Source organism: Rhinatrema bivittatum, chromosome 2, assembly GCF_901001135.1.
Source record: "Rhinatrema bivittatum chromosome 2, aRhiBiv1.1, whole genome shotgun sequence".
In the NCBI taxonomy this organism is placed as follows: Eukaryota; Metazoa; Chordata; class Amphibia; order Gymnophiona; family Rhinatrematidae; genus Rhinatrema; species Rhinatrema bivittatum.
The window spans coordinates 337,805,923-337,826,155 of record NC_042616.1 but is presented as its reverse complement, the minus strand read 5'-3'; the positions used below and the strand labels follow the sequence as shown (position 1 = coordinate 337,826,155).

Below are 20,233 nucleotides of genomic sequence, written 5' to 3'. Positions count from 1 at the left end.
ATGCACCTGCCTCTTTCCTCCGACAATGATGGATCTGTCCATGCCATGTTGCTGCAGACCTACCTTCTCTATTCTGTCATGATGTTTCCCCCGATTCCTTTCCTGCTCTAGGCCCCGCTCCTTCCTGACTTAATATGATGGCAGGGCCAGACTTAGGCATTGGCAACAAAGATATGTACCTAGGGTGCCAGATTCTGAAGGCACCCAAAACTTGGATTCCTGCTGCTTTCTGGGATCTAGGAGTTAAACCACTTACCCTCAGGCCTCTGCCTATGGCTGCCAAAATCTTAAATCCATCCTGCATGATGGCACCTGCATATGTGCTGTAGTTCCCAGCTGGGTTCCTACTATACCTGCCCATATCCAATCCTTTGTTTTTTTTATTGGGGAAGGAGGATATTGGGGTGGGGGAAATGCACAGTGGTGGGGGTCAGCATGACTCCCCCAGGCCATTATTTTGGCTTTCTGTGGCAAGATGAGGAAAGCAGCAAGGGCTGGTAGAATTTGCTCTGTGGGCCAGATACAGCCCATGGGGGTGTAGTCTGGGGTCCTCTCTGCTCTAGGATAATACATATATTCCGTGAAGACATAAAAGGAAAATAATAGAGACTTTAAAATAATATCTGTTCTAATTATCCCAGAATGATTATTAAAACACAGGAACTCTAGCAGCTACATTCAGCAGGTACTGACAGCAAAAGCCTGCTGAATTTCACTTCCAATTCAGCAATTAAACACTAAAAGTGTTTAACATTTTTTTTTCTAATTCTATTTCTCTTATTGGAGCACGCACTATCAAATAATGCCTTGTTGTTAGGAGCTCTCAACTTCAGATCATGATGTCTAGCAAGGCCTGGCAGTCCCCTTGTGAAAAATGCCTGCTGTAGTAAGAATTATATAAGTGATTTAGGGAAACAATACCTTACACCAGCGGTTCTCAAGCAATCCTCGGGACATACCCAGCCAGTCTAGTTTACACAAAATCCACCACGAATATGCATGAGATAGATTTGAAAACAATGGAGACAGTGCATGTAAATTTAGCTCATTATGGATCTCACAAAAACCTGCCTGACTGGGTGTGCCCAAGGACTGGGTTGAGAACCTCTTCCTTACCTAATCTCTTTATTTTATGGCCTATAAGGCAACGGGCACATTGGCAGAGCTGTTCAGGATCAGAGCAGCAAAGCGCCATAAGCGTGCATTGTGTGACTCACACATTGGCTCCCTTGGGGCAGGGCTGTCTTTAGCTCTGGTGGTGCCCTGTGCGATGGTACGGGGGAGCAGTCCTCTCCACATATTCAAAAAACAGGGAGTTAGGGGGCCTCTCCAGAAACTGAGTGTGCCCCCCCCCTACTGACAGTGCCATCGCAGTGCCCTTTTCTACTGGTGCCACCTGTCACACACTCCTAGGGTCATCCCTTCATCACAGCTTATATCAGTGCTCCATAATACAAGAGTTTTGAGTGGGTGCTGATTTGTCCCACTATTGATGTGCAGCCTTCTGAAGTACACTTATTTTACCGGTTTCATTTCCCTTACATACCAAAAAACTGATTAGCATTTTACTTTTCTGGGTTATAAAAAATTTACTTTTGAGCAATTGCACAGACGGTAATTGGATGGGCATACATTTATGTTGGAATCTAATTTTATAATCTACAGTTATGAAGCAGCGGCAGAAAATGTTAAATGGTATTATATAGTTTTCATAAACTTTGGGATCTTTGCTACAAAAGGAATAATATATCGATGTTATATACTGCAGACTTTATCTTAAGTGTTGTAAAAAAAATAACAGAAAATACTTTTCTATAATTATATATTTTGTTGTTATAATTTCTGAGTTTTTTCAAAAGTGTTAAGAAATATAGTGAACATATATATATATATATATATATATATCAATAAAAAAAATAGTCTTTCTGTTTAGCTAAAAAGTAATAATTTCCAAGTTTCTAAAATGTTTCTGCTTCTGCTTTCTCAAGTGTGAGCCATGCCAGACATTAAGTATTTCAAAATGTACCTTGGCTACAATGGAATAAACCAGTCTAGAAAGGGGACAGAGGAGAATGAGGAGGATGCTGGGGCTGCTAAAAAACCGGCAACTGTGCTTTACTGTTAAAAGCTTTCACTTTTCTTTAAGTGTTTTTAGATCTCAGCACTGTGCACCTGCAGTGTGTTGATCTAGCAATTTGCAAACAGACTAAACATAACCCAGAGAATCACGACAAACATAATTTCAAAAACAAACAGCGAGAGAAAGAGAGAGAGAGAGAGAGAGAGAGAGCGATGGAACTGAAAATTAGCTGGCCTTTGAAAGTGTGTTCGAGAAGCATCACAATACAGAGCCATGTCTGGCTTTCAAGTGGTTGCCAGACTATAATTGGATAACAGTGGTGAAGGTCAGAGGGGGGCAATGAGTCAGTGACCTGTGTTGCATGAGAATTTTCTTCTAGTCTAGACTTGTGACTGGTGGCCATTTTGCAGCTGAGGTCGATGCACTGTGCTGCAACTGTCTAAATGCGGTTCATTCTTTGTGATACAGACTTTCGTACTCGATCCTGGGTGGGGTCCTGCTGTGAAGGGGAGGGGGGGCCTTCCTCCAGAGCCGACGCACACGCGGGGCCAACAGCAGGAGACGGGAGAAGGCCGGAGGAGCGGCGGCCCTCTCCCTCCGCCTCCCTTCTCGCCTCCTCTGATTCCAGTGGAGCCGAGGAAAGCCTGCAGAGCCTCTTCCCCCACCTCCATTGGCTCCCTGGTTTATTCTGCTTACAGAGCTGGGAGAAGAGGCCTCCTGCTCGGCACTGCTTCTTTATTTGTACGCTGGATTGGATCGTTTTTACAGGCGGTATATAAAGTATTAATAAACAGTAATAATGATAACACCCTGGACATCAGTCTGCAGGAGATAAGAGTAAGGGGAAAGCACTGTGTTGGGGAGAGGGGGGAGAGGGAGTGCACTGGGGGAGAGATGTCAAAGCAAAGGGGGGGGGGGGTAAATCATAAGCACGGGATGGAGAAGGATAAGAGTACTTTTGGTAACTTTTTGAGTGGTGGTCATCCTGAGATTCCTGTTGATTAGCTGGGAGAGGGAAGGGGAGAGGAATAATGGATATCAGCTTCCTCCCCCTGCTCTGCCACCCCTCCACTAAGCCACACTTTCTCTTTCTTTCCTCCACCCACCAATCACCACCATGTTTCCCCCCTCCAGGGATGAACCCCCTGCGTTCTTTCCCTCCCCCTCTCCCCGACCCAGCACTCTCTTTGCTCCCTATAAGTCGCAGCTCCCTGACTTATGTACCTTCATTCTGTCATCAGCTGAGTGAGTCCCAAGTCCTGGAGATGGCGCGTTGTGTGTTGCATCCCCTCTCCCAGTCTCTCCCCCCATGCTGCCTGTAGTGTCTGCTCCAGATTGTCCCTCCCTCCTGTTCTCTGCTGCTTACTGAGGAAGGGGCATGGCTGGAGCTGTAAACAGAGAGATCCAGAGCTTTTCAGCGTTTCCCCGGGGACCCAGGAATTGATGCAAATTCCTTGAGTCTCAAGGGAAAATCCAGAGAGTTCCCAGCTATGCTTGTGGCGTAGGAGAGAAAAGAGCACTGAGTGAGGTGAAAGCACACAGGCAAAGAAGGGTGAGAACATTTCAGTGAGAAGACAGTAGAGCTCGGGGGGGAAGAGAGAGGCTATGGCTAGAGTGGTAAAAGGACTGTGCAAGGGGAAAGAGAGATCAGAAAACTGAGCAGGAAATGCAGGGCCGGCAGAAGTGGTGGAATAAGAGCACTAGGTAGAGGGATGACAGGGACAACAGCATTGGGTGCGGGGGGAGTATGGGATGAGAGGAATGGGCTGGTGACAAAATGGGTGACAGCACTGGATAGGGGGAGACCAGCAAAGGAGGTCTAGGAGGTGGGCAATGTAGGGTAAGAGTCCTGGGTGAGGGGGTGGGGGGAAATGTGAGGTAGGAATACTAGGTCGCTGGATAGAGGGGTAGAATGCAGGGAGAGCACTGAGTGAGGGCGGGGAGTGCAGGATAAGACCGCTGGGCTGCGTGGGGAGTGTGAGACGGCAGCATTAGGTGCCTGTGTAATGTGTAGTAGTGGTGGTGGTGGAGGGGGGAGGGGTGGAGAGTGGCAGGGGAGCATCCTGGGCATAGGGAGAAGAGTGATGGTGTGACTTTGTTGAGGGTGGACCCAAAAGTAAAACTTGAACCAGGGCCCAAAGTGATCATTGATCTGCCACTGCTCCTCAGGACCTGGCTTTCTGTAGCAGCTCAGGGTGGATTCCATGGCATGGATAGAAAATCCTGCTGCACAAGTTTAACATCTCTGTGATGACCCTGTGGTACACTTGCATATATTTGTCTACAGTTTACTTAAACACAAGTTAATTTTTCATGGCAAACTTTTTATTATACTTTCATTTTTATAGTGGTTTCCAATCTATTTTGTGAACATTTTATTAATTAATTTTATTTAAAAGAATATTCTTTCCCCATATATATTCTTCTCTTAGTCATCCCTACCCTGTCTTCATCCCCCCCTTCATATGCAAGCACTCTTTCCTTTCCTCTTTCCTCCTTGCCCTCTCATCAACTCCCCCCCCTCTCTCTCACTCTTGTTCTATCTCTGCTGCTTCTCTTTTCCCATTCACTCCCCCAACAGTCTTTCTTGCACCTCCCTTCCCTCTCACCCACCCACCTGCGGTCCTTGCTTCAGTCACCCACCCCGTCCCACCCCCATCATTTGTCCTGGCAACTCTGCAACTCAGCTGCATGAGCAGCCACAGGATGGTTGGCAGATGTATGAGCCATGGCCACAGAATCGGGAGATATTGGGGGGGGGGGGGGGGGGGGGGGTGTTCCTGCATTTAGTAGGAGATACTGGCAACAATTCATTCATACTGTCTTATTTCAACGGACCTATAAAATCTACATTTGAGGATGCTTTATAGTCAATTGGTGGCACTTTGCTTTGAAAAGGTGCAAGGGGAAAAACCACGGCACGGTCCACAGTGACGTTATCCAACTGTGATCCCAGGGCATATATGCTGACAGTATACAGGCCCTAAGGCAGAAGTGTCAGTCATACATTCAAGGAATTTGATTGGTTGAATGTTCCTTACTGCTTTATAATGTGTAACATGATGCTTTTACGCACACTATCTCCTTAGCAAGGTGTGAACATTTTAACAGGTAAGCTGCATTAGTTACATAAACTGTGTCAATAATGTTAATGATAACCCAGTCAAACTTACACTTAGTCTTAGGGTGCAGTGTTAGTTTCCGAGGCATAAACAGTAAAAACAACTACATGGATATTTACCCACATTATGGGGAGTATTTTCCATCATAAGCTTCCGTTTTTATGTGCCTTAGGATAAATGTTTTCAAAAACAGGGTGCTAATCTTTTTTTAGCAATTACAAAAGCCTTTATGTTTTTGATAACTGCTGCTACTCCTTTAGATAATGGATTTTCTCTCCTCTTTTTATATTGTTTGGAGCTAAGAAAGCTTCCTGCTAGTGCTGTCTGCCTTTTTTTTTTTTTCTCAAGGTAACTACAGACAAAAGTTTCCTGAGGCACAGTAAAAGGAAGCAGCTTATCCCTTCCCACCTTGCTTCAAGGCACTGCAGAAGATATAGTTACTGCAGTACATCCTGTCTATACTGGGCCTCCTCACATTGTATACAAAACTTGCCAACAGCGAGAAGGTAGATCATCTTCTGGAAGTATTATCTTGGATCTCTATCGCAGAGGAACTGCCAAGGATATAGAGTCTGGGGCTGGTTGCGCTGAATTGGCTTGGAATCACAGGATTCTGAATGTGATGCTTTGGCACCACAAAGGCACAGTCAGACTTTGTAAACTTGAGAAAAGAGATTTTGTGGAAACTGTTATAGACTAATGCGCTGATAAACTAATTAGCAACTGACCTTTAGCTGTTGTGTTTATTCCTTGGAACACTTTCCTTATTTATTCATCTCTCAGACACCCTGAACCTTGCTATTATTTTTATCCATAAAAAGGACAAGTTGGCAACTGTCAGATTTATTGTGGAGTCAACGTGTCTGGAATCTAAGGGGGAAGTGAACAGATGCTGGCACCCAGGTTTGAGCACATTCTGCTCTTCCACCAAAAGGTATCAGTAAAGGATTCAGAAAGGAATTCTTATTATCAGCTGAAGGGTTAGTGTGATTAAAAACACTGGAAAGAGGGTGGGAAAAATCTTAGGTTAAAAATGGTGCTCAAACAGATAATAAACTGGGCCGACTCCCAAAGTAGTGCTTACAGCTAGCAAATATGCTGCAGTTGCCTGTCAAGGAATGGAACAAAACTTGCTAGTACTTGTCCTGTTTGCTTCCGCCCCCAATCTATTCAGCATGATGTTTCAGTTCTATTAATGATATGATACACTGTTCTTAGGAGAATTACAGAGCTTTAACGAAGGCAGTCACCTGGTTTAGTTGTTCCCAACCATGGTCTTCCAGTTTTAACTCAAAGCCTTATTTGTTTTGTCTTGTGTGTCTTTTGTGCCTGTCTTGACTAGAAGAAGGGGGGATGTCCATTATGGGGGTAATTTTCACAAGAATGTACACGCAAACGGCCTTTGTAAAATGTGAGGCTTGCTAATAAAATGAGAAGCTTGGGAGTGAGGACCAAGGTGGTGGCATAGATTACAAACTGGTTGATGGATAGAAGACAACATGTGATGGTAAATAAAACCTATTCTGAAGAGAGAACTGTGTTAAGCGGAGTGCCACAAGCATCGGTGTAGGGACCGGTCCTGTTCAATATCTTTGTGAGCGACATTGCGGAAGGGATAGAAGGTAAAGTTTGTCTTTTTGTGGATAATACTAAGATCTGCATAAGAGTGGACATGCTGGACAGAGTAGAGAGAATAAGACATGATTTAAGGAAACTTGAACAGTGGTTGAAGATATGGCAGCTGGGATTCAATGCCAAGAAGTGCAGATTCATGCATCTGGGATGTGGTAATCCAAAAGAGCTGTATGTGATGGGGGTGAAGGGCTGTTGTGCATGGAGCAAAAGAAGGACCCTGGGTGATAGTGTCTAGCGATCTAAAGACGGCGAAGCAGTGTGACAAGGTGATAGCTAAAGCCAGAAGAATTCTGGGCTGCATAGAGAGAGGAATAACTAGTAAGAAAAAGGTGATAATCCCCTTGTACAGGTCCTTGGTGAGTCCTCACCTGGAGTATTGTGTTCATTTCTGGAGACCGTATCTCAAAAGGGGCAGAGATAGCATGGAGGCAATCCAGAGAAGAGTGGCAAAAATGGTGGTGGTGGGGTCTCCATCAAATGACTTAAGAGGAGAGGTTGAAGGACCTAAATATGTACACCCTAGAGGAGAGGAGGTACAGGGGAGATATGATACAGACCTTCAGATACTTGAAAGGTTTTAATGATGCACAACTGATAAACCTTCTCCACTGGAAAGAAATCAGTAGAATTAGGGGTCACAAAATGAAACTCTAGGGAAGACGACTCAGAACCAACGTGAGGAAATATTTTTTCACGCAGAGGGAGGTGGATGCCTGGAATGCCCTTCCGGAGGAGGTGGTGAAGACAAAACCAGTGAAATATTTCAAAGGGGCATGGGATAAATACTGTGGATCCCTAAAAGCTAGAGGATGGAAATGAGGAAAAGAGTCCATGGGGGTAACTTGTTGGTGTGGCAGTTACCACCCTTAACCAATAAGCCTTCATATGGTTGATGCAACTCCATTATTGCTTTTTGCTTTAACGGCAGGGGAAAAGAAAAAAAGGGGAAATAGTTTCAGACAGCAACCAACAAGGACATTGAATTTTATGGCCTGGGATAACAAATAACCATGGGAGTAACTTGCTGATGCAGCTGTTACTACCCTTAATCAATAAGCCTTATACTTGTGATGTAGCTCCAATATTGCTCTCTGCTTCAACGGCAAGAGGTAACGGGGAACTGGACTCAGCAACCAACAAGGGCCCTGACTTTGACGGTTTGGGAAACTAAGTATGGGAGTGACTTGTATGGTGTGGCAGATGCTACCATTTTCGGGGAGACCTGTATGGCACAGCTGATGCTGCTATAAGCTTGCTGGGCAGACTATCTCTCAAAACTAAAGCTAATTAGTTGTTATGCACCTACTGCTGCTGTTCTGCACTGTCCTCCTACCTTGTCTGTTTAAGTAACTCCTGTGCAGGCCACAGCACAGCCAAACAGTTTTGTTATTGGGCTTCTAACTTTACAGTTTGGCCGTGCTGGCTCTGCTGTGGCCTGTGCGGGAATCATTGAAACGGCAGGGGCAGGAGGACAGTGCGAAGCAGCAGAAGGTATGTCACAACTAATTATCTTTAGTTTGGAGAGATGAGGGTCACCCTGATTTGAAAGGTCAGAAAGGGGGGGGGAAGGCTGCAGCCCCCCCCCCCCCACATACACGAGTTTCCGATCCTGCTCCATAGAAAAGTTGGCAACCCTAGGTGGGAAGCTAATTTCTGCTCATACTTTCAATTTTCTAAGTATGTGCAGAAATGTATGCACACAAAGTTATGTCTGTTCCCTAGCAGGAATAACTGTAAGGTTTGGCTGCTCACAAGACATCCCCGCAGGCAGCCTCACTCATCCTGCCACTAGCAGTCAGACCAAACTCCTCCAGTGACGTGGACGCCACCATCCTGCTTCCTCCAATGATGCCCCATCTAGATGCACGTTCGCCGGCCTCTGAGAGTCCCACAATGGGAAACCCAGCACAGGTGCTTTCTGATGACATTAATTTAAACCCCAGCCGTGCTACAGCTGGTGCCTCCAAAATAGGTCCTCTTGCGAGCTTTGCCTGCGGTATATGGTGCCTTTCTTTGTCTTCCCGTTGCTCCTGCCTCTGTCTTCTATGTTCCTGCCTGTGCTTCCCATGGTTCCTGCTTTCTTCCAGTTGTTCCAGTCCTTATCCCCCTTGCCTGGTCTGTGTTCCTTGTTTGGTCCTATCTGTCCTTGGCTTGTCTTCCTGGCTCTGACCACTGCTTTGGATCTTGACCTTGCCTAATTACTACCTGCCCTGACCACTGCCTGGACTTGACATCTCCTGTTTGCCACCAGCCCTGACCCTCAGCCTGCTTCCTGACTTGTTTTCACCCGAGACACCTTCGCCTAAGTCTTTCAGGCCCCTGGAACCCAAGGGCTCAACCAACTGGGAACAGGGTTTGTAAGGTGAAGCCCAGCTCTAGTATCTCTCAGAGTGAGTCTACCTGCCATTAGCAGAGTCCTCTCAGATTTGCCCGCAGGGCTGCATCAATCTTCCCACGGCCAAGGGCTCACCCCTTGTGTGAATAACTTTATGCATAGATGTTACACTGGTTCTGCACACACCTGCAAATTTTAAAGTGGATTTATGCACACAAATCCACTTTAAAAAACTTGGCTATTAATGTTATTTTTGATGTGACCCTAGACAGGAGTGGTAAGGCAGCTGTGGGGAACTGTGTGAAAAGCATGTCTAAATTTCTGCAGAATAACATAAGGGAGTTTGGGTTCTGTGATGTATGGAGGAAGCTCCATCCGAGGAGTTGTAACTTTTATCTTTGTATCTGCCCTGGCATCATAGGTCTTATACTTGGATTGATATGTGGTGGCTGGGGAGTAAAGATTTGTGGGGAGCTCAGGAATGTGAAATCAAATCTATGGCGATGTCGGATAATACACTCATGGTTCTGAGTTTGGTTTAGAGTTCTGCAGGTCCTGGTCTAATGGATGTTGAAGGTTGAACAAGTCTCTTTTGCAGGATGATGCCACCGGTCAGACCATCCATGACAGTTGTGGTACAACTTTATTCATTAACAGCCATAAGAAAAAGGTGAGGGAGGCTAGGCTACAGGAGTTCTTCCACTTTATTGAACTAAGGAAATCTGAACATAAGAGTTCGAGGTAGGATTCAGTCTTTAAGAGCTATGTAATCTTAAAGCTATAATAATCTGTTAAATGAGTAAATTGGACATTTACTGAAACCTAATAAGGCAAATCATTTTGAGAATAGTAACAAACCTGTAAAACTTCTAGCAAGGCAACTCAGAGGGAAAAGGGTTCATTATTTGGACGGGAAAATATTTGACACCTCCCAGGCAATTGCAGATGCTTTCACAAATTTTTTTATCAACTGCAATACACGGCTCAACTGAGTAAAGGAGTGCAAGTTATTAGGAATTGTTTTTATAGTTTGTACAGTTGCCAAAACTTGGGGTGATAGGGGAAGCTTGGATCTGCCTGTTACTGTTTTGAAGGTGCTAGAGGCAATACAAAGATTAAGGCTTGTGGTAAAGATGGATTTTGGTTAGGATATTACAAGAAATTTGCACCTAGTTCCTGTTTTAGACAGAATTGGTGGATAAAGGGGTTTTGCCCCAAATTATGTAAATTGGTAATACATAAGGAGGGGAGGCCCAGGGATGATTGTGCCTCCTACCATCCCATCTCATTATGAAATATGGATACGAAAATTTCAGCAAAAAAACATAGCCATAAGACTGGACAAACTTATGGGGTTACTTATCCATAGAGACCAAAAGGGTTTTATTTCTGGGCAGCAGTCTAGTGATAATGTGATTAGAACATTAGCTTTGATTGACTGAGTTAGAAGGACAGGGATGATCAGCTATATTATCACTAGATGCAAAAAAAAGCTTTTGATAGGGTGAAGCATGGTTTTTTAGAGGAGACCCTGGGTAAGCCTGTTTTTGGATTTGGGGGTAATTTCAGGAGCTGGGTGTGAGCTCTTTATTTTTCTCCTAAAACAGAGATGAGAGTGAATGGTGTGTCCTCAGATGGGTTCCATTTGTTTAGGGGAACCAGGCAAGGATGTCCCCTCTTCTCCTCTTCTGTTTGCATTGGTGATAGAACCCCTAGCTGAATTTGTTCACAGACCGGAGCATAGTAGTGTTACATGCTGATGACATACTGGTTTATGTTTCTGATCTAGCTCTCTCTATTCCAGGTTTATTTGAGGCATTAGGGATATCTGGAGAGGTTTGAGGTTATAAAATCAAGGTTCAAAAGTTTGAACTTATGCTTTTAGGAGCTCTTCAGGTTGACAATCCTCAGATAAAGATCCAATGTTCATTCAGATAGACCACCTCTAGCTTGAAATATTTGGGGGTTCGTATTTCTGCCAAAAATGGATATCTTTTCTAGTTGAATTATAAGTCATTGGTTATTAGACTGAAGTAAGATGATGGGAAACAGAACAGATTGCCTATGACCTGATTGGGAGAGCAAATGCTATTCATATGAAGTGGCTTCCTAGGTTTTTGTATCTGTTAGATGACCAATAGTGCTGCCTTCCACCTTTTTCAGACCCTGAACAAAATAGTCTTGGATCTGCTGTAGATCACTTTGAAGACATTGAAAAGAGCTAAGGCAGAAGGGGGTATCAGCTTTCCTGACTTTTTTGGATACTATAAGGCTGCGCTATTTAATATTTTGGCTCAGTGGAGCTCACCGGGGCCCAGCCAGCACTGCATAGAGTCAGAATAGAAGGAGTTGGGGCCTACAGGTGGCCAGGAGGGTGATATCCTAGGATACAGTCTGGGTTTAAAAGAAAATTTGGATCTGGGTTGCTGCTAGGATGTGTTGGGCATATGCCAAACAGAAGGGTGAACAGCAGTTTCTTGGGGTTGCCCCTGTTTTAGGATGTGAAGATTTGTGTCAACTCTGGGCTCCTTCTGTTTATGACATGATCCTTATGTCGAACTTAAAGACTCATTTTCAATTATTTAAGCAGGAAGTGTTCTGCTTTTGGGAAGTTTTTACAAATGCTTTTAATTTTGGTTCCTTTCCAGTATTTGTGTTCCTTCAGTTGTGGGATGTTGTCAGTAAGACTGGGGTGTATGGTGCAGTAACTAGAGCTCTTATAATGGTGGAGAGGATGATTTTTCTTAATAAGAATCCATAAGGAAGACTAAGTAGAATTTATAGGGTGTTGCAGTGGACTAAAGAATGTAGGTCCCAGAATAGTTAAAGATTGGGAGAAAGAATTGGGTGGAGAATTTCTAGAGGAAGAAACATATTTGTGGACCTATGGAAATATCCCCAGTCACTGAATGTCATAGAATATCAGAATAGCATATATCTGTGAGCTATTTGTACCTTCTCATTTAAAAGTGATGAATAGTTCTAAAGCAGGCCTCTGTTGGAGGGCTTGAGGGCAGAAGGGCACCTGTCCCTTATTTTGTATACCTGTCCAGTAATTCAGGGCTATTGGGAAGATGTTCAAAAGGCTGTTAGATTAAGGTTCAAGATTGTGGTACTGTTGATCCCAGAATGGGTGGGGGAAAATGATCAATTTGCTATGTATCTGGTCCAGGAAATCACCGGGATTGAATGGTATACATCCCAGGGTTCTGAAAGAATTCAAAAATTAAATTTCAGATTTATTATTTGAAATTTGTAACCTATCATTAAAATCATCCATTGTACCTGAAGACTGGAGGGTGGCCAATGTAACCTTGATATATAAAAAGGACTCCAGAGGTGATCTGGGAAATTATAGATTAGTGAGCCTGACTTCAGTGCCGGGAAAAAATTGTGGAAACTCCTAAAGAATAAAATCACACAGCATATACATACACATAATTTAATGGGACACAGTCAGCATGGATTTACCCAAGGTAAATCTTGCTTCACAAATCTGTTGCATTTTTTTGAAGGGGTAAATAAGCATGTGAATAAAGGTGAACCAGTAAATGTGGTATATTTGGATTTTCAGAAGGCGTTTGACAAATTTCCTCATGAGAGGCTTCCAAAAAAACTAAATTCATGGGTTAGAAGACGATGTCCTTTTGTGGATTGCAAGCTGGTTAAAAGACAGGAAACGAAGAGTAGGATAAAATGGTCTGTTTTCACAGTAGGAAAAGGTAAACAGTGGAATGCCTCAGGGATCTGTACTTGGACCGGTGCTTTTTAATATATTTATAAATGATCTGGAAAAGGGTACAACGAGTGAGGTGATAAAATTTGCAGATGACACAAAACTACTATTCAGAGTAGTTAAATCACAAGCAGATTGTGATAATTGCAGGAAGACCTTGTGAGGCTGGATAGGTGTGCTTCCAGGAGAGGGTTGGGAAATACTGGTGTAGGGCATATTACCTTCCAGACTAACAGAGAAACTGCAGCAAAAACTGGTGATATTGAGCCATTAATTTATGTTGATAGTTTGGATGTTTTGGCTCTTCTTGAGTTGTTGTACAGAGAGCTAGGGGGGGTTCAGAAGTCCTATCCTTTTACTGGGATGAACTGGGAACGAACTGAGGAAATGGGTATTTGCGTCACCATGCATGCCTAGCAAAATTCCCCCACTTACATGGTTGAGGCAGCATTTACGCATACATACGCACGTTCATATAAAATTGCACGCATATATACACACGTCTTTTGTCTATTTTATCAGAAAAGGACTCCAGATTGTCCAGGAATAGAGCTCAGACTTTTTCATGTATTTCACCAAACTTATGAAATGCTCTCTTCAATTGGAAAGGGACTATCTTTGTTTTAGGAAATTTTAAGTCCATTTGTTTAATTTATCTTTTGGGTAATTTTGGTTTATTTCGTGTTCTGATATCTGCTTATTTTTACCTGGAATTCTTATATATACTGGAATTTTTATATTATGAACTCATCTATGATTTTATTTTTGCATGTTTGCTGCAATTTGAGTATTTTATTGTTTGATTGTTTGAATGGTGGAAGGACTAGGGGGCATTCCATGGGGTTAGCGGGTGGCACGTTTGGGACTGATCAGAGAAAATTCTTTTTCACTCAGCGCACAATGGAGCTCTGGAATATGTTGCCGGAGGATGTGGTTGGTGCAGTTGGTGTAGCTGGGTTCAAAAGGGGGTTTGGATGAGTTCTTGGAGAGGTCCATTGACGGCTATTGGTCAAGTTTGCTTGGGGAGTGGCCACTGCTATTGATTGCATCGGTAGCATGGGATCTTCTTGGTGTTTGGATAATTGCCAGGTTCTTGTGGCCTGGTTTGGCCTCTGTTGGAAGCAGGATGCTGGGCTTCATGGACCCTTGGTCTGACCCAGCGTGGCAATTTCTTATGTTCTTATTCAGACACAATCCAGATAGTAAAGTTAGCCAGATAAACTTATCTGGGTGCAGGCTGGAATCTGGGTGCACCCCCACAGGACCGCAGGGCAAAGCTTGGGTTTATCGTCTGTCTAGCCAACCTCCTCCTCTGCAGTTTGAGCCCTTGGTTTCTGGAGGCTGGTAGGACTTGGCTTCTTTGGCAGAATATCATGGTTGAAGGTAAGTCAGGCTGGATGAGGCAGGGACAGGATGGATGAGGCTGGAGAGCCTGGACAAGGCAGCGCAGGCACAGGCAAGAACTGAGGTCAGGCACAGGCTGGACATTGTGACAAAGACAGGTTGGAAGCTGTGGACTGGATACTCGAGCAGGCTGGAAGCTGGGGACTGGATACAGACAGGCTGGACAGGAGACTGAGAGGGGACTGGGACTAGATGCAGACACAGGCTGGGGACTGGATATAGGCTCTGGCTGGGGACTGAACCAGGGTCAAGGGCAAGGTCTGGGAAACAGACAAAGAACTGGACAGGGTAGTGCAAATTCAGAACAAGGACTGGATAGGGCAGTGCAAGATATAACAAGGACGGGATAGAACTGAACTAGACAGAACAGGCAAAAATGAACAGAGAAGCCCAACAGGGTACAAGGCTGAGTATGAGAACCTAGTAGGCCTGGAAGCCACAAGATAAGACAAAGAGGCCCAGGGGGGCCATAGAGCAAGGCAAGGAGGCCTGGGAGGCCACAGAGCTAGGTAAGGCAGCCTGGGAGGCCACAGAGTAAAGCAGGATGCCAAGAGAGGCCACTGGGTAAGAAAACATGGATAGGCTGCTAGGCAAAACAAGAGAACTGGGTAGGCCGTAAGGCAAGACAGAAATGAGAGAACAAGGTGGCCAGGTCGGGGATCCAGATTCAATGAAGAGGCAAATAGGTAATGACAAGGCAGGATTAAATGGGGCTGGGGCTGGGGCTTGGACATGGTATAACCAGTGAGGAGTATATAAGTAATTTATTTGAAATTACTTACATACCACATACTCCATTGACAGAAGTGGTATACAATATAACAACATTCATAATAACCATTGTTAAAAACACACAACATTAAAACATAAGATAAAATATAAAAACAAGAATAAAAGCACACAATAGTCATCTCCAGACCTAGGGGCTGATATCAAGTGCGAAAAAAATGCATCCAAACTAGGCACACGTTTTTCAATGCACGCACATCCCCCTCTTCTCATGAGCTGCCATGTTAAAAAGGACGTGCTCGGGATAAATTGTGCATCCCTAGAACATCCATGGAATTGTGCTCCCAGAAGATGTGGTTATGCGCTGGTTAGGAAAATGGACAATCAATTAACGAGCATCCATTTTCCTAACCCATGCACAGCCATGGGTTAGGAAAATGGACACTCGTAAATTGAGCATCCTTTTTCCTAACCTGAACGCCGTCAAGATTTTATTTTTCATGCTACTTCCTATGGTTCCTCCTACATGATATCGGGCCAATACTAAGTAGGAGGAACCATAGAATGGCAGTATTTTGGGCTTTTATGTGGCAGCTTGGAACCCATGAAGACTTAATGCCAGCTCCGGGGCTGGCGTTTAGTTTTGCATGTTAAAACATGTGCGTTGAGTGCACAGTGATTTTTTGCATTGGTGGTAATAGCTAATAGCCTCATCTACATGGCATTTACATATGATGAGCGCTATTAGCTATGCGCCAGTTTGGACGTACGCTTTGGATGCACTAATCCCATTATTCCATCGGGAATTATTCTAGCGCGTCAAAAACGCACGTTCAACTGCGCGGCAAGCTGTCTGCTAGGCTGAATACACTGTATTCCATTGGCCCACTAGTCTCTAATAACAATAAATAAAAGCCTCAAAACTTTGACCTAAACAATTAAATAATAAAGCCTCGATTATCAAACATAAAATCCATATATTGGTTACCGGAAACAAGATTAAAAATTCTATCAATGACAAATAACCGAAAGTTATTTGTCAGTTGAGATGTTAAAAGCCTGCCTAAAGAGTCTAATTCTTTTTTGAATTTTTTAAAATTTATTTCTCCAATCACAAATTATCTGGCATTGTATTCCATAAAACAGGGTCAGCAACCGAGATATCCCTCTCCCAGACTTTGCCCTGATGTGCCTGGTGCGTAGTTGGGACATATAACAGGCCAGGTTCACTGAGGACGACTAGTGTAGGGAAGACTCTGCAGCAGGCTGAACTTTGACATGGAGAGCCGGTGTAACAGGTGAAACCGTGACATTGAATATACCCAGTTTATCTTAGGCCTGGATTTTATAAGGTTGTAGACCTTAGAAAATCCGGCGGTAATGGGGGGGGCGAAGCGGGGGGCGGCCTGCGAAAGCCAGCAGCCATCGCACCACTGCGGTGTGCTGCCTGCTGGCTTTCGCACTGAATAACTACACCATAAAAGGCGCGAAACTGGTGGCGATAAGTGTCCTTGCCTTTCACCGCCAGCGATGTCTATGCAGAGTCGGCCCCGGTGCCACTCCTCCTCTTCCAGGGCCGACTCCGCCCCCATTTAGTGATCGCACGCGAAAAGTCCCTTTTCGTGTGTGATCGCTTTTGAAAATGACCCCCTTAAAGTTAGCTGGCTAACTTTAGGTCAGCTGTTTGGCCTGACCAGACTTAGTCAGCTAAGTTATTTGGTTAACTCTGAATATCAGAACTAACTTAACTGGCTAAATCATCTCCCAGTTATACTCTCAGAATGCCCCTAACTTAGCCAGTTAGAATTTAAGCCAGATAAGAGGCTAATGTTCATTTCGCCAGCTAACTTCTAATCTAGCCGGTTAAATGTTTTTGAATATGGACTTCATTCTAACTAGTTGTACTGGTTGTTTTTATTATTTGTATATCTCCTAAATCCTGAAGGTAGGGTGATTAATTCAATATTAAAAATACATAAATTACAGATACTTATTTTACAGTAAAGAAGTTCATGAAGTTGTTTGATAAAGCCTGGGGCTTCTTATAGGTTGGTTGAACTAGTATGTGGACACATCGCTATAGAAGGTCGGTATAGAAAAATGCTAAATAAAAATAAAATAATAATTTTAACTGGACCAACCTAAGAATTACCTAAGGTGCTTTAGATGCCACCCACACAGATCCTTTCCTCAGATTTACACCATCATTCTCTAATAACTCTTAGTTGGACCAATCAAAGTAAAATAACTTTAAAAGAATCAAAAACCTCATTATTTGCATGTTGTATTTTAATGTTGGCAAAAACTATTTCCTGATAATACAAAATCTCTATATCAGTGGATCCTGACAAGTATGAAAAAAATAGCATCTTTGCATGAAGTAAGGGAACTAAAAATATTTTAGAAGGCAAATACCATGCAATGGCAAGTGTTGTATCTTTCTTACAAACCTGTCAGATTTTGTCTCCTGAGGGGGTGACAGTGTCTTCCCATAGCGAGAGGTGGGAGTTGTAGGTGCGCTCAGTCCAGAGTAAGATCGAGGAGAGGCGTAAGTGCTGCCATCGTAGCTGCTGTATCTGAGGATGCCATAATGCAAAAAGCAAAGAGAGAGAGAGAGAAAGAAAGAAGGCAGAGAGAGAAAAATATCAGCAAGCATCAGGCTGCAGTGAGGCCTACACTCTCATGACCAAGGGAAAAGTAGTCTGCAATGGTGCATGCTGCCAGAACCCTACTCTAAAAACGCTAACCTGCCAGACATATCACAAAAACGGCATAAGGAGAAACAATCTGCCTCTTCTCCTACTGTAGTCCAGCTCTAGGCATGTTGGTCCCCAAGAAAACTGAAACCTCTACAGATTTCAATACCTTTTTGAAGGACTAACAGAAAAGAGAAAGTGTAAATGAGCTTTGGAGACCACCCACCTTCTTCCAAATAGTAAGAATATTCCTTTTCCTAATAACATAATACAGATTATTTGCTTTGTGTTAAGAACTCTAGAATGTAAGATGTCACCACAACTATAGCGTTTAATTACAGAGAAACTTATAACCCCAGTTATAACTGACAGCAATATGTAAACATCCGTTGAGTAATTGTTTCTCAGGAAAAACTAGGTTAAGCATTGTAGATAAGCATTTAGACCATGGTGCTGAGCACATCATAAAATACATGTGATGGGAGGAATGTCAGATGGTTGAGTATTTAACTGATTGCTCAACAATTTATGTATCCAGTTCTGTAAAAATCCAGTTATTCAAAAGATTAGACCCAGGTGCATATCCCTCTATCATAGTGCTGAATATCTTCTAGAGGGGTCTACTTTTTGGTTAACAACATAAGAAAAAATACCATAAGATCAAAATTCTCCTGATAGTCAGCCATTTCCATGGATCCTGGATTTTGCAGAACTGAGGCTTTAATAATTTATTAGTAGACTGGATGATAATCAATTCTAGGAAAGCAACCAATTCCCTTTTAAGTAATATTTATGTTAAGTAAAAAAAAAACCTCCCCAAATTCTCTTATAACCATCAAAACATATAGTCTATTTTTCCTAAGCCTCCTGAGATTGTAAATAAAAACTACCCACACTAGTCTCAATTAGTATATTCTGGAAATACAGAAGATGGAAGGTATGAATCATGCATGTCATAGACGGGTCTGCAATGAATAAAACTACCCTAAAATACAAATAAAACTATAAGGTACGTTTATTCACTGCTTGTTTTTAGAATTCATTATTTAGGCCTGATTTACCAAACTTTTTTTTCCCATAGACACAAATTGGGAGAAAGGCCTAGTGGATCAGGCCCTTCATTTAAAAAAAAAAAGTAAAATCTGTGCATTGAAAAAAAAATATTTCTGGTCTTCTTGCTATAAAGGATTCTTCTGCATCAATGTTTTCATTTCCATTGTTTGACCAAGTAAAAAGGGTAACTACATAATTTATCTAACCTAGAAATATTATGCTGTTTAAAAAAATAAGTGTCATATGCTCAATTTCTTCAATTCTACCATGTTTTTTTTACTTAGTAATCTGAAATGAGCTAAATGCCAAATTCAACAAAAATGATAAATAGAACAACATTAGAATTTCATTTGGTTCAGCTCAGAAGGGGAGTTCCAAGTCAGAGAATTTAAGGTTTTTTTCTTCTGTATATATTCATATTATGGCAAGAAACTGGGAAAGTTTGGATCCAATTTTGAATAGCCCAGTGTGAATACAGAATAGTAAGGCATACTCCTGGTGTCAGCTACTATCTTCCACAGGCAAGTGCAATTCTTTACAGTCAGAATTTTCTAAATCTGAAAGATAGGGAAAGAGCTGAATAGCCATGGAAAGAAACTGTGATTCCCATTGTTTGGTGAGATCTGGTACCACACCTCTTTCTGGCTCCTTTAAGAGATTCAAATCGAATCTTAAGTCTAGTTTTGCTTTTTCCTCTTAATTTCCATTTTTTGTTTTTCCTTTTTCTGCCTATTTTTAACTTTTCTTTATTTTTTTGAATTTTATCTACTTGTGGCCCTCACTACCATTTTCTTCTGTAACCCCTGGCCTAGGGTACCTTCTGAGGACCTCAAGGGCCACAACTCACATCTAGTCTTAGATGGCAAAACCCATTTCTTATGAATTCTGAATAGCCATGATTCCCTGACAGGAAGGGGAGGGGAAGAAGAAAAAATCTCTTCCTAGTCCCTTAGCATTGTTCAGATCTTACTCACACATTGATCATGCTCTCATGGATTACAACAGCATTAGTCATGCTGGAAGCAAGGAGTGGTTTTCCAATCTAATTTTACTGATGGTTAATGAAAATTGATAAAATCTGTTTCCAGCCTTTAATGTCCAGCTAAATACTTTATACTTGCAATAAATTTGTGACTCTTCTCTTCCAAATCCTTTAAATTTTATTTTTTATTTATTTATTTAAAAGTATTTATATACCGTTTTTCAAAACAAGGTTTTTTTTTTCTGTCAAAACGGTTTACATAGTAAAATGAAAATAAAATAAAATGAAATAGAGTTAAAAATTAAAGATAAAAAATAAAATTAAAATACAAAAACTGATATATACCTCATGGTAACAAAAAATCTAATTAAATAAACAGAACTGGAACTGGGCCATAATACATTTTATGGAAGGGAAAAGGTGGGAAGAAATGAATGGGGAGGAGGGGACGCATAAGGTGG

The 20,233-nt window shown here is 42.6% G+C and overlaps 1 protein-coding gene across 8 annotated transcripts in view; it reads right to left on the bottom strand.

The window, feature by feature from the left end:
- Window positions 1-20,233, bottom strand: part of FHOD3 (formin homology 2 domain containing 3) — a 1,290,292-nt gene that overhangs the window by 236,223 nt on the left and 1,033,836 nt on the right. For 7 of the 8 annotated variants that reach the window (XM_029589835.1, XM_029589836.1, XM_029589837.1 and 4 more), the window contains one exon: window positions 17,492-17,617. The exons of the other annotated variant lie outside the window; for it this stretch is intronic. In XM_029589835.1, coding sequence (XP_029445695.1) covers window positions 17,492-17,617 — 126 coding nt within the window. The remainder of the gene's footprint in view (window positions 1-17,491; window positions 17,618-20,233) is intronic. 8 annotated transcript variants of the gene reach the window in all.